Source organism: Diabrotica virgifera, chromosome 8 (assembly GCF_917563875.1).
Source record: "Diabrotica virgifera virgifera chromosome 8, PGI_DIABVI_V3a".
In the NCBI taxonomy this organism is placed as follows: domain Eukaryota; kingdom Metazoa; phylum Arthropoda; class Insecta; order Coleoptera; family Chrysomelidae; genus Diabrotica; species Diabrotica virgifera.
The window spans coordinates 62,787,829-62,808,164 of record NC_065450.1 but is presented as its reverse complement, the minus strand read 5'-3'; the positions used below and the strand labels follow the sequence as shown (position 1 = coordinate 62,808,164).

The following is a 20,336-nucleotide window of genomic DNA, read 5'->3' as shown; positions in this document are numbered from 1 at the left end:
AAATGGTAAGTTTTTTCCTCATAAACAATTAGAATATCTTTGCCATTTTTTCTAATAAATAATTATAATTGGTTGTGTCAAAAATCTGGTAAAAAAATGCACATTAAAATGAAAAAAATAACTTCCTAGGACCAATAATAGCCAAGTTACACTTTTTATTTTGAAAAATCACATCTCTATTGTCTATAAATATTAAGAGTTGAAATTTTTACAGCATGGTAATAAATATCTATATTTTATATGACAATTGATAAGTACGAAATATCTTCTATTTAAAACGAGTAATAACCCTGTAAAGTCAAGTTCCGCACGCTGACTGAGCTGGGACCGTGTGATATGGAAGAATGTCGGAGTTCAGTTTCTCTAGTCGAGATTTTGCTATAGAAAGTTCAATTTGGAGCGGTTGAAAAATTTTATAATATCTCAGCTTCCAGAGAACGTAGAGCCTTCAATTTTTTTTTAAATTGTGGTAACTCGACGAAAGAATAACAACTAGCTAATTTTCATTGACCGGAAAAATCGGAAAATTCTGGAAAATGGATTTTTGTATTCAACATTCTATTTACAACGTTAACAGTAATATATTTTGATAAATATTTTCATAAAATATTATAAATTTGTGAATAAATATTAAAATATAATTATAGTATGTATATATTTATTTATATACAGGGTTGTTCATTTTATTCGCCTCAGTGTCTGTACGGAAAACGACTTGATTTAAAAAAATTCTTCATAGAAATATACAAAGCCATTAACACTACAATCTAAAAATAATATGAATTATACAGGGTGCTTCAAAAAAGAGTGGTATGTCAAAGATATATTTTTTATGGAACACCCTACACCTGATGAAATTTTTGAATTGCTCAATTTGAAACAATATGCTAGCTGCTAGCTAGACTATACCTAAGTACAGGATGTTTTAATTTATTTAAATTTTGAGAAAAATGTAAAATTTTAGAAAAAAATAAATATTTACGAATCTAAGAATCGGTGACAATTTTTTCTTGGATCTTCATAATAGACTATTTAGCATATTTAAACAGATGTTTATTGTAACAAAATTTATAATTACTTAGGTCCAGTTTCACCAACAACAAATAAATCAATGAATGCTATTCGTCGAATAAAATGTATTAGATGTTTAAGTTTATATTTTGTTTCAATATAGCTTTAATAATTTAAAGTGAAACTGGCAAATTTACTTTCTTCTAAATATTTACTTGCCAGATTAACTTGCCAATTTACTCAAAGAGTAAGTATTTTTTTGATAAAAAAATAAAATAAGTATTATTTGACGTTAGTAAAATGGAGATATATCAGTTTATTGGTCGAATAACTTTAATCATAGAATAAACTACTATTAGTCGTTGGTGAAACCGGCCATTAATCGTACATTTTTAGATTTAAAAACTAATTGGAAATAAAAACATTCTCAAATTAAGAAAAAATGTATATGTATAGATTATAATTATTGATCTTCGTTAATTATACACAGTTTATGTACAGATTTATTAATTTCTTAAACATTATCCCTAATTTTTTTAAACAAATCTTCTTCAACTTCACTTTTGTCATCTATAATAACTGTCAAAAGGTTGTAGCATCTTTTTTCGTCAGTATCATCTTTGCAATTTATGCAAAGCTCGGTACAATTGATTTATTTTAAGAAATTATGGATAATGTGGAAGAAATTGATGAACCTGTACAAGAACTGTGTAGAATTAACGAAGATCAATAATTATAATCTATACATTTATTTTTTCAATTTGAGAACGTTTTTGTTTTCAATTAATTTTTAAACCTGAAATTGTACGATCATGTAATTATAAATTTTGTTACAATAAAAATCTGCTTAAATATGCTAAATAGTCTATTATGAAGATCCAAAAAAAAAAAATTGGTCACCGATTCTTAGATTCGTAAATACCTGTTTATTTTTTTTCTAAAACGTTACATTTTTTTTAAATTGAAATAAATCAAAACACCCTGTACTTAGGTATAGTCTAGCTTATTGTTTAAGGGCAAATTCAAAAATTTCATCAGGTGCAGGGTGTTCCATAAAAAATATGTCTTTGATATACCACTCTTTTTTGAAGCACTCTGTATAATTCATATTATTTTTAAATTGTAGTGTTAATGGCCCTGTATATTTCTATGAAGAATTTTTTTTAAATCAATTCGTTTTCGGTGCATACACCGAGGCGAATAAAATGAACAACCCTGTATACATACTATAATTATATTTTAATATTTATTCACAAATTTATAATATTTTATGAAAATATTTATCAAAATATATTAGTGTTAACGTTGTAAATGAATGTTGAATAAAAAATACATTTTCCAGAATTTTCCGATTTTTTCGGCCAATGAAAATTATCTAGTTGTTATTCTTTCGTCGAGTTACCCCAAAAAAAATTAAAGGCTCTACGTTCTCTGGAAGGTGAGATATTGTAAAAATTTTCAAGCGCTCCAAATTGAACTTTTTTTAGCAAAATCTCAACGCGAGAAACTGGACTCCGACATTCTTCCATATCACACGGTCCCTGCTCAGTCAGCGTGAGTAACTTGACTTTAAAGGGTTATTACTCGTTTTAAATAGAAGATATTTCGTACTTATCAATTGTCGTATAAAACATAGATATTTATTACCATGCTCTAAAAATTTCAACTCTTAATATTTATAAACAATAGAGATGTGATTTTTCAAAAAAAAAGTATAACTTGGCTATTATTGGTCCTAGAAAATTTTTTTTTCATTTTAATGTACATTTTTTTACCAGCTTTTTGACACATCCAATTATAATTATTTATCAGAAAAAATGACAAAGATATTCTAATTGTTTATAAGGAAGAACTTACCATTTTTTTATCGACTTGTTTAACAACATTTAAAAAACAAAATATATTATTTTTTTAACTTTCTTAGTACTTTGAGTCTTTAAGTAGTCATTGCACTTTGCCAAAAAGCTCTGAAAACACTCCTTGTAACATATACTTAACATTATCCATAAACATTTAACATAACTTGTAAACTAACAAACAGATCTTCTTGAGATTTTGTAAATTATACTAAACTAATATTTTCTGACTTTGGTCTTTGTTTATAAAAAAATAAGGTCGATTTACGAGTACCTCTGTATGTATTATTAATAAACTATATCCCCCTACGATTTAGCACCTTCAAATACCTGTATTGATTTTTACCCTGAAATCGCTCATATTTATCTTTCTACCCTGGTGTATTGTGGAGAAACACAAAACACAAAAACACATACTTATTATGTGTTTTTGTAGATACACATTAAAACTAGTTTTGGCCCTATAATGAGGTATGTTTTTGTTTATGTTTTCAGTTTTGTTGAATGTTTTTGTTTTTAATTAATTTTTAAATCTAAAAATGTACGATTAAATAATTATAAATATTATTACAATAAATATCTGTTCCAATATGCTGAATAGTCTATTATAAAGATACAAGAAAAAATTTGTCACCGATTCTTAGATTCGTAGATATTAATTTTTTTTTCTTAAACCTTACATTCTTATAAAAATCGAAATAAATTAAAACACCATGTATTTACGTGTAGGAAACCCTTATAAAAATATAGCTTATTTTTTAAGGAAAATTCAAAAATGGCTCACGAGTAGGGTGTTCCATAAGAGAAAATATAACTTTAATATACCCCTCTTTTTTGAAGTACCCTGTATAATTTTCATTAGTTTTAGATTGTAGTGTTAATTGCCCTGTAAATTGCTGTCAAGAATTTTTTTTTAAATATCAAGTCGTTTTCCGTACAGAGACCGAGGCAAATACGATGAACCACCCTGTATATATATACACAAAAATATATATACTATACATTTATTATTTATTTACAAATTTATAATATGTTATGAAAATATTTATTGAAATATATTAGTGTTAACGTTGTAAATGAATGTTGAATAAAAAAGTCCATTTTCCAGAATTTCCCGATTTTTCCGGTGAATGGAAATTAGCTAGTCGTTATTATTTCGTCCAGTTACCCCAATTTAAAAAAAATGAAGGCTCTACGTTTTCTGGAAGCGGAGTTATTGTAAAATTTTTCAAGTGCTCCAATTTGAACTTTCAATACCAAAATCTCGAAGCGCGAAAGCGGACTCAGAGATCCTTCCCCCATCACACGGTCCCAGTTAAGTCAGCTCGAGTACCTTCATTTTAAAGGGTTATTACTCATTTTAAATAGAAGATATTCTGTAGTTATTAATTGCAATGTAAAATATAGATGTCTATTATGATTTTTTGCAAATTTCGACTCTTAATATTTATAAACAATACAGATATGATTTTTCAAAAAAAAAAGTATAACTTGGGTATTATTGGTCATAGAAAGTTTATTTTAAGTTTTTAATGTGTGTTTTTTTACCACTTTTCTGATACAACTAATTATAATTATTTGTCATGAAAAATAACAAAGTTATTCTAAATGTTTATAAGGAAAAAACTCGCTATTTATTAAACGACTTGTTTAAGAACATTTAAATAATAAATGTATCATTTTTTTTAAATTTCTTAGTAGTTTCAGTCTTTACAAACTCATTTCACTTTGCTAAAAAGCTCTGAAAATACTCCTTGGGCAACAATAGATGTTTAAACATTCAATGTTTTGGATAAACAATTAACGTAAGTCGTAAACTAACAAAACGATCTTCTTGATACTTGGCACTCTAATAAAGACACATAATATCCTCATAATTAAGGTACAATATGTTCCTTAGGGCATATTTAGTAAACGTTATTAAGATTTACAAAATAGTGCAAAAAATGTGGTTTTTTGCAATTATCTCGGTTAATTATTTATTAATTTTAACTAATCAAAATTAAAATTAATCGTTTTTTTATGATACACAACTTTTATAATACAACTTTTGCTGTAAACATGATACAAAAAATGCTACAGGCAAAAAACAATATTTTCTGACTTTAGCCTTTGTTTATAAAAAACTGAGGTTGATTTGCGAGTACCTCTGTATGTATTTTTAATTAACTATGCCCCCCCTACGATTTAGCACCTTCAAATACCTGTATTGATTTTTACCCTGAAATCGCTCATTTTTATTTATCTGCCCTGGCGTACTTCATTTCTATTTGTTAACGTTACTTCCAAATAACCGAACTGTCCAACTATCTCGAAAGTTATGTTCCTTGTCTGGGACAGATACTTTCCAAAATAACTGTTCATTATTTCCCCTCATCTCCATACACTTTGTCTTCTCCTCATTTACTTCCACCCCAAAATCTCTGGCCTATCTCTTGATCTTATAAAAATTTCTCTTTATTCTGTTGGTCTTTTTGTCTTAATTCTTTTTCTTTTCCTTAAAATTCTCTCCAATATTAAGTTGAAAAATACAGTGGGCAGGGGGACCTTATCGTAGACCACTGGTCTACTACAGCTTTAACATCACTTGATTTTATGATTAACATCACTATTGGTTATGATAGAAGGCAGCTTCATACCTTTACTTTTTGTTTGTATTCAGAAAGGATTTAGTTAGTCATACTATTTTATCCAACAGTCAGAATATTTTAATGTGTTGATCAATTCTAGGGTGCTCAGTAAAAAGAGTATAAGTCAATTTAGTCAATTTTTCAGGAGAAGCAACGATAATTAAATGCCATATCTACTACCAATTTTATCTGCGACCAAATAATTTTATTTATTTTATATTACCATATTGACTTCTTCTATTGATACCAAGATAAAGATATAGTCCGTTATAATGTTTTTCTGCAAAAATAATATTTTGACCATTATTGACTTATACTCTTTTTACTGAGCACCCTAGAATTGATGTCTGTTTATTGTGTCATATACTTCAAATAAACGTGTCGAAAATCAATAAACAATAATTTTAGTGACAGATTGAATTCATAGGAGCTATCTAGGATCTGTTTAATTGTAAAAATTTGGTCTATTACTGATTATCTATTATCTGTTTGCTCTAAAACCAGCTTAGTATTTACCCAGGTTATCTTCAATTTTGGCAAAAATTCTATTTCTGATCGATATAGCTAGAACTTTTTATGTTGTGTCTTGTAATACTATACCCCTCTGTAGTTTTTACATCCCATAACATTTTGTTTTTTGTGTATTGGACATTGCAGGGCTTCTCTCCACTGTTTTGGTATTTGCTCTTTGGTCCATACCTTCATGCAACAATTCTGTGATTTCTTTCTGTAGGCTTTGACCACCTTCCTTTAGGAACTCTGCTGTGATGCCATTTTCACCTGGTGTTTTATTATTTTTAATTTGATTTGAATTATTATAGTTATTAAGGTACCAAGGGTATTATAAGGATAAAAATGCTTGAGGTCAGTGGTGTGTATCACTAGGGCCTTTGGCCTGAGGATATATGTTGACCGAAAGCGTTATATAATACTTACCCGTGGTGCCTTCAATGTTTAATGGTCGACTGAATATTCTTTATATTCAAAAATTGGAAAGAATTTTGAATTAATTAATTTTAAAATACCTAAATACATTTGCTAACAATACTCATAACGTAATTGTGGTAGCCATAGTTTTACTTAGGTTGTTATTTTTGTCAACTTTACACTATTTAACTAGTTATTTAAATTTAATAGGCCCTAAGGTGTTATTTTTAAAAATAACGCCCTAGGGAAATATATCATATTTAACTGACTTTGAAATCATGTCTTTATTTATCAAATAATATACTAGTCCGACATTAAATAATGTTAATCAAATGATTAAATTAAAATAGATTAAGTAAAGATTTGTAAATTTTGTATATAGACATTTATATTTGATAAAATATTTTATTAATACATTAAGTAAATATAGACAGCAATATAAAATATCTCTGTGTGGTCTACCTGACACCACATCAGTAGATTAATTCTAGAAAGCACATTTTAATATAGAAGGTCAATAAAAATTTCATTAATTACATATCTGCAGGAAGTGTGTGTTGGAATTCCAATAGGCAGGTTAACTGTATTCACACATTTTCTGATAATGCAGAATACCCTATGTTTTTTAATTAGAATTTATTTATATTTTAAGATTAAACTGTTATTGAAACTACATTTTAAAATACAAATGTATATGACCATCTGTTGACATACATTTTAATGCGAATAATTATCACTGATACTTTAATTTTTACAGTTTCTACCTAGTTCATTTCTTTACTTATAATTATTGAGAATTAAAAATAATCCATGGTGATGCTAGAATTTAGTCATATGGCTATCTGCCCAAAATAAATTCAGTTTGCTTTTTCCTCAAAAACAAATAATTACAGAATAAGTAAAGTATATTTATAAAAATGAGGAGACACTACACATTCTCTATACAGTGTGTCAATTTAAAAAGGTGCCACCCCTCTATAATTTGGGCCCTATAGAAAATCTAAAAATATGCAAAAAGACATCAAATTTATTTGTGAAGGGAACATTTTGTAGACCAGTTTTCAACAAAATTACATCAACCCTCTAGCGGGGGTGGACACAACCCCCAAAATCTTTAATGGAAATGGGAGTTGATACCTAATTTTAAAGGTTGTTTAATTACCTTTTCAAAAATACCACATACATTACATTTCTTTTCAGTACTTTTGGAAAAATCTTGGACTCAATACTCCAGAAAAATTTTGGAGTTCTGAACTCGATACTTATTGTCTGTACGGTTTTATTTTATTTTTCCAAAAAAATACTCCAATACTCCAAAAAAATTCAATTTGCAGTTCAATACTCAAAAAAATTTTTAGAGTTCTGAACTCTATACTTAATAGTTTTAAAGTTTTACTTGATTTTTCCAAAAGTACTGAAAATAGAAGAGAAGATCATTTTGTAGACCAATTTTCAACTAAATTACATCAACCCTCCAGCGGGGCGGACTCAGTCCCTAAAATCTTTAAGAGAAAAGGGGGTTGAATAATACCTCATTTTAAAGGCAGTTCAACTACCGTTTCAAAAATACCATATCATTATATATTTCCGTTTAGTTCTGTTGGAAAAATCAAAGTAAAACCATACAGATATTAAGTAGTTTGAGTTCATAATAATACCAAAATTTTTTTTTGGGGTATTATAATATTTTGAGTATTTTTTGAGTATTTGTATACCCATTAAGGGTGTCCCCAAATGCTTAAGGGGTCCTGTCAAACAAGATATTAACAAACATATTTTTTTAGTTCCCAGTTCAACCAACGTTTGTGATAGTCATAGGCGGGAAGACAATCCATTTTCTTTTAAACATTTTCTTAGGAGTGACTCGACTAATAGTTACCAATCAAAAGGTGCTAGACCTAAAGTTTACGAAAATCGATCAGCATCTACCGACTTTGGAAATCACCTTCAACCTCGGTTAATTCCAGAGTATCCTGCTGCATTACCAGATTTTGTCCAGGATCATCTAGTTGTCGAACAGGTAAACAGATTTTATGTAATGTCTAAGATAATCACCCCTGTGATGTAACAAACCTGTTATAAATAACGTGTACATGTTATGTTAATATAACGTTTGATTATAACAGCATGTATAACGTGTTGCCAAAAATTAGATGTGATGTATCATGTTTTTAACATGTTTGTTATCCAGCATGTTATTTTCAAAACGTTAAAGTATTGTCTTGTACAACAAGAATAACAGTATACAGAAATTGAATAAGTTAGAGGAAGAGAGATTTAAATGTGCAGTGTGCAGCGAAGTATGCATCTTGTTTATCGCACATCTGGTACCAAAACCAAGATGTTATTTGAAATTTCCGGTTCTCGGTCCGTGAGCAGTTAGGTGCTCTTTCTATTGTGCATTTTATTTAATTTTTGCTTGTCGTGTTGTTATGTTATAAAATGGCTCAACAAGGATTGAAATAAACTACAAAATGAACATTCAAATGGATTTACCCAATCTGGCCAAACTGGTCTCTATAGTCTGTATGTTTTCTTCATTTATATGAATAAAATGGTTTTGATTACAAATAACTAACCTCAAAAAATAATAGACTATTTCTAAAATATAACTTTAACAAATCTTCTAATAGCATCATCTAGTAATCTAGTTATTTTAATAACACGACGTTTACAATCTGACAAAATTCTGGACTAAATTGTCCATTTTTTATATTTATTTATTCTTTATACTACACGTTATTTTATAACAATAGGTTAAATAGGTCCCGTTAAAATGAACCTGTTATGTTACCAGATAACGTTTTTGAGAAATGTTATTTGTCATACCTCACATCAATTTGTAGAATTTAACAGGATAATGTGCACGTTATTTATAACGTGTTTGATACATCACAGGGGTGATTGTCACTATACTATAATATTATATAGTCATACTATTCATTTGAACTTACAATTGAAGTAAAAACTTTGAATGTAAAATGGTATATAAATTTTATTACAATTTTTTTAAAGTTATCCAAATGGATTAGTAAAATACATCAGAACGTTTTCAGTCCTAATAGACCATCATCAGTGAGACATCTGAGGATAAATATATGGAACTAGCTATAGAAATAGGCCAAAAGGCTCTTAAATTACATCATTAATGTATGCTTATTTTTAATACTTTAATCACATTCTTTTGACCTATTTCTGTGGCTAGTTTTGAAAACTGAAAAATTTGGATAATTTTAAAAAGTTATATATGTGAATTTTGTATCAGGGACTTCTCGCTTTTATTTAAGAGATGTCCCAAAATTGGATTTTAAACTATTTTTAAAATTCCACATAAGTAGACAGTTTTGTTTCGTTTTGATTCAGAGTTGTGCCCCCAGCTCTACTGAGGAAGTCTGTAAGACAGAAACAGCTGTCTGGAGATTGTGCATCACTTCTGAATCGAAAGGAAACATAATTTGTTTTTTTTGTTACACAAAAAAATTGATCACATTTTATTTTCAGTGTTATTTAGGAAATACATCATCCGAAAATTTTAATGTTGACATTGACAACTTGCCTGATTTTACGCCTGCGCGGCAGAGTAGGAATAATGCTCTTAATCCTGAGGTTACTAATACTAATAGACCCGTTCCGTTGGACTTACCTATGCGAACTCAAGAATCATTTCCCTTGGACTTGCCTGTAGTCAATACCCACTCAAATAATATTAGGATTGAATCATCAAATAGTGAGGTGAGTAATATAGAACAGTGGTTCTCAACCTTTTTGACTCATGTACTACAAGATCCTTTCAATTATTTTTGGTACCACCTATCTGAAATACCTATCAAGTTAGGTAATCTAATTCATATTTTTTACTGTGTTTTGTGTACCACGGCAAATAATGATATGTACCATCAGTGGTACATGTACCACAGATTGAGAACCCCTGAATAGAGCAATTTAGAAAAACAGTTATGATAGTAGGCTATGTATTTTTTTTTGTTTGGGATGTTAGGAGGTTGTTTTTGAGTAAACCTAATTATTTTTAGGCTGTTTTCTTCCTCTTGATGAAAATATTTTGTTTGGTTATGCCTACCTTGTTTAAATTAAAATAGATTAAAAACAAGTGATATATTTCACATCATAATTTTGACAGCTTACCACACTTACAAAAAATCAAATTATTCTTCTATTTGACAAAACCTGATCAAAACAATAATCAAACTCTAGTAAAACACAAATATTTCAGCAAAATTAGGTACACAGAAAATAAAAAAATTAATCACGGGGATAGTTTCTAAGTATTTTGCTGAATACACTTCTCACAGCAGTTTCAACAGTTTCAACATTCTGAAGCACAAGTGGAAAAATTAGTCATGTCGTGTTTTTTGCTGAATTTTGAGAGGTTTTTGTGAAGTAAATAAACTTTGTTTTACATGTAAATTTGCAGAAAAAGCAGGGTGATTCGGTGATTTGCCTTGTTTTGTTGAACCTGTGTTTGTTGTGCAATAAATTGACTAAATTGTGTTATAAATCCACACTAAGGTATTAAATGGGCTGGTTTTTGCTTCCTTCTTTTTTACTGACATCAATTAGTAGAGACTAATTTAACTTGTTTCCAATAAATATAAGTTGGCCTTCAATAAGCCTTATGGTCCAGGAATTTAGTTCAAAGTATTATTATGAATGGAAATTGTGGAAATTGTAAAAATCCTATGGGAGATAAATCTGTAGTGTGTGACGGCTGTCACATTATATTACATAATACTGAAGAGTGCACCGGTCTCAGTGCCAGTGAGTTACGTGCAGTGGTCCTGCAGAAGAGATCTTTATACTTTTTCTGTACTGACTGTAGGCTTGCGTTTAAAAATGTGCCAAATCTTGTGAGGCAGATTGAAGCTCTTAAGGCAGAAGTTGGGCAAATGAAAATGGAAATTCAAAATCTAAAAGAAGAGAGGTCAAATCTTAGTGCCGAAGAAGTGATTACAGAAATACAGGAGAAGCAAAAACGGGCAAATAATCTCATGATTTTTAATTTTCCAGAAACAAATCATAACTCTGATGTTCAAGAAGTCAAGAGTTTCATAACTTCATAACTCAAATCGTAGATAACCCATCCAACGTCGAAGTTAAAAAAATAATCAGAGTGGGTAAGAAAAATAAAAATGGCAATCAACCAGTAAAAATAACACTATCTTCTGCTCAAGAAGCTTTTATGGTGTTTAAAAATACACACAATACTAACAAAGACAAAAATTTTTTTATGTTTCGATCAAACTCAAATGCAATGTGAGCTTTTTCGTAAAACTCGAAATGAATTATTAAAGAGACAAGACCAAGGTGAACTTAATTTAACTATTAACTACTTCAACAACATACCCAAAATTGTTCAAAAAAACTAAGTCAGTCTCCACGTGGCACGCCTCATAATAACTTAAATGTTTATTACCAAAATACAAATGGGCTTCGAACTAAACTTCAGACACTTTTATTAAATATTTCACATTGTTCCTATGATGTAATTATTTTAACTGAAACTTGGCTCACTGCTGATTTTCTAGACTCTGAACTTGGTATGGAAAGTTACATTGTGTACCGAAAAGATAGATCAAGTGAAACTAGCATCCACACTAGGGGTGGTGGTGTTTTGATTGCGGTCAGGAAGTCAATCTCGAGTGCCCTATTTGTAAGCAGCAGTAATATTGAACAGGTGTTTATTACTATTGGCAGTGGTCAGTCTATGGCAATATTTCGAACTGTTTATATTCCACCCAAAGCGGAACCAGCTGTATATACCGAATTCAGTGAAAGTGTTGATGAAGTTAGTGAGAAGTATCCAGCTTCCAAACTATTTTTGTTCGGAGACTTTAATCTGCCAAACATTATGTGGTCTAATGATGAACTGTCTTCCAATGTTAATTTTACTCAATATTGTACTCCTAATGAAACTCAGTCTGCTTGGATATTGTCAAATCTATGTAATTTTCACAATTTATTTCAAATCAACACAATATCCAATTCTCGTGGGGTTTTATTGGACTTGATATTTGCTAACGACAGTTCTATTCAAGTTGTAGCTTCTGATGAGGAATTAGTTCCATTAGATAGGCATCATCCTGCCTTGAACATTGCCATAAAAGATTTTCATTGTAGTAATAACTGCTCAACAAACCAGAACAGCTCTTACTATTTGGACTTTAATAACACTGATTTTAATGCCTTTACTGAAACTCACAACAAAAATACTTATGGAGAAAATAATGGCGTGCATAAATATATCGGATGAACAACAAGGATTTAGAAGTGGAAGATCATGTAACGATGCAGTTTTTGTGATAAGGCAAATAGCGGAGAAATCATTAGAATATAACAAACCATCCTTTTTCTGTTTCATAGACCTAGAGAAAGCGTTTGATAGAATCCAATTAAAAGATGTGATACACCTTCTATATGAGAAAAATTTACCACTGGATATCATAAAACTGATAGAAAACATATATGTAAGAAATAAAATAGAGATGAAAGTCAATGTAATAATAACAGAACCCATAGAAACAAACACAGGAATCCGGCAAGGAGATTCACTAAGCCCTCTACTGTTTAACATAATATTGGATGCAATAATAAAACAAGTGAAGAAAAAAAGAGGGTACAAAATGGGCAATAGAGAGATAAAAATACTCTGTTACGCTGATGACACCGTGTTAGTAGCAGAGTGCGAAGACGACCTACAAAGATTATTGCACGAGTTCAACATTAACGCAAAAGAAATGAATATGAAAATATCAGTCCAAAAAACAAAAAGCTTAGTAATTGCCAAAGAACCAATAAGATGCAAATTGGAGTTAGACAATCAAATTATACAACAAGTAATGACTTTCAAATATCTGGGAATTAATCTATCAGCCGACAACAATATCGAAGAAGAGGTAAAAGACCAAATAATTAAAGCCAGTAGAATGGCCGGATGCCTAAACGACACAATTTGGAAAAACAAACACCTAAGATTGGAAACAAAGGCCCGAATATATAAGTCAGTTATTAGGCCAGTTATGACTTACACGGCCGAAACAAGACCAGATACAAGCAAAACACGAAGACATCTGGAAACCAACGAAATGAAGATCTTAAGAAGGATTGCTGGAAAAGGACTACAGGATAGGGTAAGAAGTGAGGAAATCAGACGCATATGTGGAGTAGACAATATAAATACCTGGGTAAAGAACAGAAAAGAAGAGTGGAATGAGCACATAAGCAGGATGTCTGAATCAAGGATAGTAAGAATAGCCAGGGACAAGTAACCGTTAGGCAGGAGAAGTATAGGACGCCCAAGGAAAAGATGGAATGATAACTTAGGGGCAGAATGAAAGGCACCGTTGAAGAAAAACAGGCAGTACTGCCTATATAAAAGAAGAAGAAGAAGAAGAAATGATTACCTTTCTTGTATTAACTGGGATCAAATTCTTGAAAATCAAAGTCTAGATAAAATGTTAGATACATTCTACGAAGTCATGTACTGTGCTTTTGAAATTTTTGTGCCAAAAAAAATGATGTCAACAAAAAAGTTTCCAAAATGATTCTCGCCAGAACTAAAGAAACTAGTAATTGAAACTATCACATTTAAAATTTAAAGTTAGTTCCTCTCTAAATAATTATAATGCATTCTCGAGCCTTAGAAGTAAATGTAAAGCTCTAACAAAAACTTGTCATAATAACTTTATAGAAAAAACTGAGAATTCCGTTCATAGTAACATTAAATCGTTTTGGTCATTCATAAATTCTAAACGAACGAGGACGGGTTTACCAAATGAAATGTCTTTGAACAGTATCACTTATACAACTCCGAATGATATTGCAAATGCATTTGCATTATATTTCTCATCAGTTTATTCTGAGAAAGCAATCAGTAAACGTGTTTTACCTCCCACCACCAATATAACTATTAATTCCTGTAATATTACAATATCTCAAGTATATGAAAAAATGATGACGTTAGATGTGAACAGAGGTCCTGGTCCTGACAAAATACCTCCTATAGTTTTAAAGAAATGCAGTTTTATTTTGGCAAGACCATTGTGGAAAATTTTTAATTCTTCTTTGTATACTGGTTACTTTCCGGATCCTTGGAGATTAAGTTTTTTAACGCCGTAGATCCGGCATTACAAATTACAGACCAATTTCTATACTAAGTACTATTCCTAAGTTATTTGAAAGCTTAGTGTCGGACTGCCTCTCGGTATGTTTCAAATTGTTTCCAGTAGATGAGCAATATGGTTTCCAGAAAAACAAATCATCAGAATTAAATCTTCTTTGCTATTTGGATGCGTTGTCAAGTGCTTTGGAGGGTGGGTATCAAATTGATTCTATTTATACAGACTTCTCCAAGGCATTTGACAGGGTAAATCATAACATCCTATTGTCTAAATTAGAAGCTGCTGGAGTAAATGGGAAACCGCTTGAATTGCTGGAAAGCTACCTAATAGGAAGGCGCCAAGCAGTAAGGATCCAGGATTGTCTATCTCAGGATGTAGTTGTCAGTTCTGGTGTCCCTCAGGGTTCACATCTGGGTCCGCTATTATTTATTATATTTATAAATAATATTGCAGATACAAACTGGGATGAGCTTTTGCTTGCGGATGACTTAAAAATCTTTTCGAAAGTATCTAGTCCTGACGATTCTGAAAATCTGCAATATCAATTAAATAAAATACAGGATTGGTGTAAAGAAAATGAAATGGAGCTAAGTGTCAATAAGTGCCATAAAATTAGTTTTTATCAAGGTAGAACGTATATTCCGTTTGAATATAAGCTTGATAACACACCACTAGATTGTGTTAATACAATAAGAGATCTTGGAATACTGTTTGACAAATCGCTAAAATTCGCAGATCATATCGATTCTATTGTTGCCGTTGGTTTTGTGTAAGCATTCCAGAGTATTTCATAACAGCTCATCGAATATGAGAAAGTAATTCTGAGGATGCAGACCTAATTTGCAAATAGCTTTTTACTGGGTCTATTCCTAATTTTTTAATAAATTGTCTCCGTTGTTTAGTAAGTATATGTATTACCTATTAGGGTTATTATCTATGTTTGGTAAGCGTTTATACTGGCGATATTGAGGACCCCATAAAAAAATTACAAGTGACCGTCGTTTAATATTTCTAGACACATTGTAAGGTGACGCCATTTTATGTACAATATCTACTCCACGTTTGGTATCATTATAGAATAAAATCATCTCTGGCGTGTTCCTAGTTTCGTTTATTCAATCTGCTGTATCTGTGATGAAATGATGAAACCAGTAATACATTTCTATTCTTTTTGGGTACATGCGATGTCACCTTCATATGTGCTCCAAAATCAAAAATGAAGGATCCTACAGGGCAGCCTTTCACGTTGGTCATAATTGGGGACCAATCCCTTTCTTTGGGACTGAATCATATCCACAGCCTTACGAAAAAAATTATAAAAATGAACGACGGTGGTCTTGAAGGAAATATTTTTTTTAAATAAAATTATATTTTTTGTAAAATATAATGTAAAATGTAAGTGTTCATTTTTATGGAACGTGTAATATGATAGAATTCCTAAATAACACAAAGCATCTTCTCTCGACGACATCGGAATTAAAGTATGAGCAAATACTATATACTGTAATACATACAACTCTTGACATTTCCCATTACATTTGAGGAAGCAAAAAATAGCGCCATCTAGCGGTCTTGCGGTGATAACCAGAGCAATCTAACCTTACATTTATAAAATTGCTTTATTATTGTTTTTGTATAAGTGTTTGAACTATTTTTATTTTAGTTGAATTTAGCAAAATTAGCTCGTTATTAAAAATTATTAAAATTAATTTGAATGTTTACGTCAAATTTTACGTTGTCAAAACATAGTTTCACCGCAAGCCGAAGTGGCGCTAGTGGCAACGTGCTTCGCTTGCTTCCAGATTTCTGTGGGAGTTGGATGTATTACAGTCAATAGTATTTGGTATGAGTAAGTTTGCCGTGTATCACCGACGTTGAGCCGAGTAAGTCCGCGATCTTTAAACTCACGTACTTAAAGTTTGCGTGTCTGTCACTGTCTTAAGAGAGCTACCGTCTTCTTTAGAGTTTTTGTTATAAATTATGATATTAATATGCTAATTGCTAATAAAGCATTCTTGCAGGTCGGGAGTTCGAAGAGTCTTCCTGACTTCCTAGCTGATGGTGCTGCTTGCACCCAACAAAGCGAAGCCTTGACGGTTCCGCAAAGTCCAGAGGGAGAGCTTGAAAGACTGAAGAAAGAATTAGACATCACGAAGAGACAGTTAGCGGAAAAGAATTTAATGTGTGATAATTTAAGTAGGGATTTAGAAACTGCTAGGAATAAAGAACATGAATATACTCACAATCTCGCCGGGGCGCTTGAAAAAGTGGAGGATAATTTAGAAAAGAGCAATGTAAGTATTTTCACCCTTTCACTGCGCATGGCACGGATTAGTGCCATGCTGCATTTTCAGACAGTGCGTATGGCACGGATCCATGACACTGTTGCACATGCACATTGTCACTTTAACTCTCTTTTGCCCAATGTATCTCACAAGATACATGACTTTATAATTTATTTTTTAAATATGGCGGGCTTTTTCAATAGTTCAAACGTTGGTTGTCACAATCAGCTGTTCTTTCTCTATACAGTTGGTTATATTTGTTTGATTTATAAACAGTTTCAAAGTATTAAGTTATGTTAATTATTTTCTTGTTCTGTGAGTGCGAGTATTTTCACGCTTTTCACTTTCGTGCTTTCACGGATTCGTGCAGGCTGCGTTTTCAGACAGGACGCATGACACGGATCCGTGACACTGTCGCACATGCACATTGTCACTTTAACCCTCTTTTGCCCAATGTATCTCACAAGATACATGACTTTATAATTTATTTTTTAAATATTGCGGGCTTTTTCAATAGTTCAAACCTTGATTGTAACAATCAGCTGTTCTTTCTCTATACGGTTGGCTATATGTGTTTGATTTAAACAGTTTCAAAGTATTAAGTAATGTAGATTATTTTCTTGTTCTGTGATGAACGAGATGGTTTCATAAGATTTGCCGTAGCATCCAAAGCTTCGATGCCAAAGTTTGACAGCAAGCGCAGCTTCATCATACCCACTCAGAAATAGTGACTAAAGCTCTTTTTCCAAGTCAAAATTTCATTTAATTTGTTGACATTGTTTGGCTACAATTTGGTTTCTTTTTTGTTTCAATTAAACATGTTATTAAAATTATAAGTTGTTTTATTTATATCCTTTATAACTATAAACACACTATAATAATTATATTCCAATTAAATGGTGTGTAAAGTAAAAGAAAAAAAAATGCATTGTGCTATTAACACCCAACACAACATACTAGACCACACCTTCTTTTAAGGTGCTAATATGTGAATTTTAACCATTTTCGCGTATTTTGCGCTACCGCAAATTGAAAGATATTGTCTGTTTCAAATTTATTTCTTATTTTTTGGACTATTAACTAAACAGTTTTCACTATAGCACGTTCAAATATTATTGGCTAAAGATTGTAAAAATAATTGAAAAATGTCTTGATTTCTGAAAAAAACTAAATTTTAAGTATGATGCGCTAGCTGGGGGTTCAATATAACTTTATTTTACTTTGCATTTTACTTATATACCCCAAATGTAAGTTTTCCGCGGTATAACTATTAAAAAATGAAACATTTTTTTTTCGACCCACTCTACTATTCATGTACATTTTATTGGATTTGAATGACATTACATTTTCCATAATATGTTTGCAGTCTCCTTTATTAGTATAAACTTTGTTGTTCTTTATACAACACCATATAGTTGATCGCGTCGATTTTCACTATACCGAGTTTTCAACATACTCTCTGATGTCTTTTTCAGAGTTTCCGGGGTCTCAGTCTTCTGACCCCCCAGATCTCTTCATGTTTCAATGATTTTCAATATAACTGTCTACTTATATCAGATTATAATGTTTATAAACATTTTCTATTTCTTTTAGCGAAGAGCTGCTGCGGCTGAAAATTTGGTGCTAAAGTTAAAACAAGAAATCAAATTGTTAACTGTAAGTATACAATGCAAATTTTTTTAGTTGTACACACAAAATATAGGACATATTATATGACGTCCACCATCTAGAATCTAGAGTTACCAACTCTAGACTTAGTCGAAGAGCCCTTATATAAATCAGTACATCTATATAAGAAGATTCTATATTTACATCTCGTGTATTTCAAGCCACATGAAACAAAACTATACCTCGTCCAATTTACTTACCGTTGCACGTCATCCGCGCCATAGCCTGTGACACGATATCAACACGAAATATTTAGGCGGTGGGTGTGTTCTTTTTTAGAATCAAAATGATTCTAAAGGGGAACACACCTACCGCCTAGATATTTCGTGTTGGTATCGTGTCACAGGCTATGGCGCGGATGACGTGCAACGGTAAGTAAATTGGACGAGGTACAGTAGGAAAAATGAAAGAATACCCATGAACGAACATATAAAACACGCTGTATTTTCCTGTCACCGTGTCACACAAAAAATTGGCCAGCGCAATTACATGTAATAATTATTGTTACAAGTACTTGCACTGGACAATTTTCTTTGTGACACGGTGATAGGAAAATACAGCGTGTTTTATATGTTTGTTCATGGGTATTCTTTCATTTTTCCGACTGTATACAAAATAAACTGTACTAGTCCAGAAAGCCACTGCGCATCCGCTAGGAAAAATATTTTAATTCGGATTTTTTGCACAATCTTACTCAAAAAGAGCTCCTTTTAACAAATTTGCATGTTGCCAGGACCAAAAGTTGGTCAAAAATTTTTTAAACGTTTTTTTTTTGTTTTTTTCCTAAAATTATTTTTTTTGCATGGAACAAAATTTTCTTAGGTTTTTTGGATCATTCCAAACAAAAAAGGTCTTTAGTGACTTTTCTCTAAAGATGATAGTTTTTGACATATAAGCGATTAAAAATTGAAAAATTGCGAAATCAGCCATTTTTAATCCTCAAAAACTATGTAAAAAACTGAAAATTTTAATGTTGCCAATGTAGGTAGATATTCTTTAAACATCGATTGATGAAATTCCAAAGAGTTTTTTGCAATAAAATATCAAAAACCCCTTTGTTTTTAATTGCCAATCAAGCGTGCGCGACACTATTTTCTACTGTTGCATGTGTATGCAGTATGGTGCAAATGAAAGGAATAAATTCGTTATTTCGTAAACCGGCGACATTAAGGAAAAATCCCAAAACAGGTCGATTTTTATTTTTAAGTTATGATATTGTGACATATATGGTATACTAGTGACGTCATCCATCTGGGCGTGATGACGTAATCGATGATTTATATAAATGAGAATAGGGGTCGTGTGCTAGCTCATTTGAAAGGTTCTTCAATTCTCTATTCAGTAATATAAACATTTACATAATTATTTATACAGGGTGTCCAATAATTTAATTTTTTTGTCAATTTGTCAAATGATTTAATGTAATAAACATTTTTTGGACACCCTGTATAAATAATTATGTACATGTTTATATTACTGAATAGATAATTGAAGAACCTTTCGAATGAGCCAGCACACGACCCGTATTCTCATTTAAAAAAATCATCAATTACGTCATCACGCCCAGATGGATGACGTCACTAGTATACTATATATGCCACAATATCATAACTTAAAAATAAAAACCGGCCTGTTTTGGGATTTTTCCTTAAAGTCACCGGTTTACGAAGTAACGAATTTATTCCTTTCATTTGCACCATATTGTATACACATGCAACGGTGGAAAATAGTGTCGCGCACGCTTGATTGGAAATTAAAAAACAAAGGGGTTTTTGATATTTTATTGCAAAAAACTCTTCGGGATTTCATTAATCGATGTTTATA

At 31.1% G+C, this 20,336-nt stretch overlaps 1 protein-coding gene across 3 annotated transcripts in view; it reads left to right on the top strand.

Annotated features, from left to right (window-relative positions):
- LOC126890079 (endosome-associated-trafficking regulator 1) overlaps nt 1-20,336 on the top strand; it is a 44,689-nt gene that overhangs the window by 9,596 nt on the left and 14,757 nt on the right. For all 3 annotated transcript variants that reach the window (XM_050658910.1, XM_050658911.1, XM_050658909.1), the window contains 4 exons: nt 8,209-8,444; nt 9,926-10,156; nt 16,581-16,853; nt 18,438-18,500. In XM_050658910.1, coding sequence (XP_050514867.1) covers nt 8,209-8,444; nt 9,926-10,156; nt 16,581-16,853; nt 18,438-18,500 — 803 coding nt within the window. The remainder of the gene's footprint in view (nt 1-8,208; nt 8,445-9,925; nt 10,157-16,580; nt 16,854-18,437; nt 18,501-20,336) is intronic.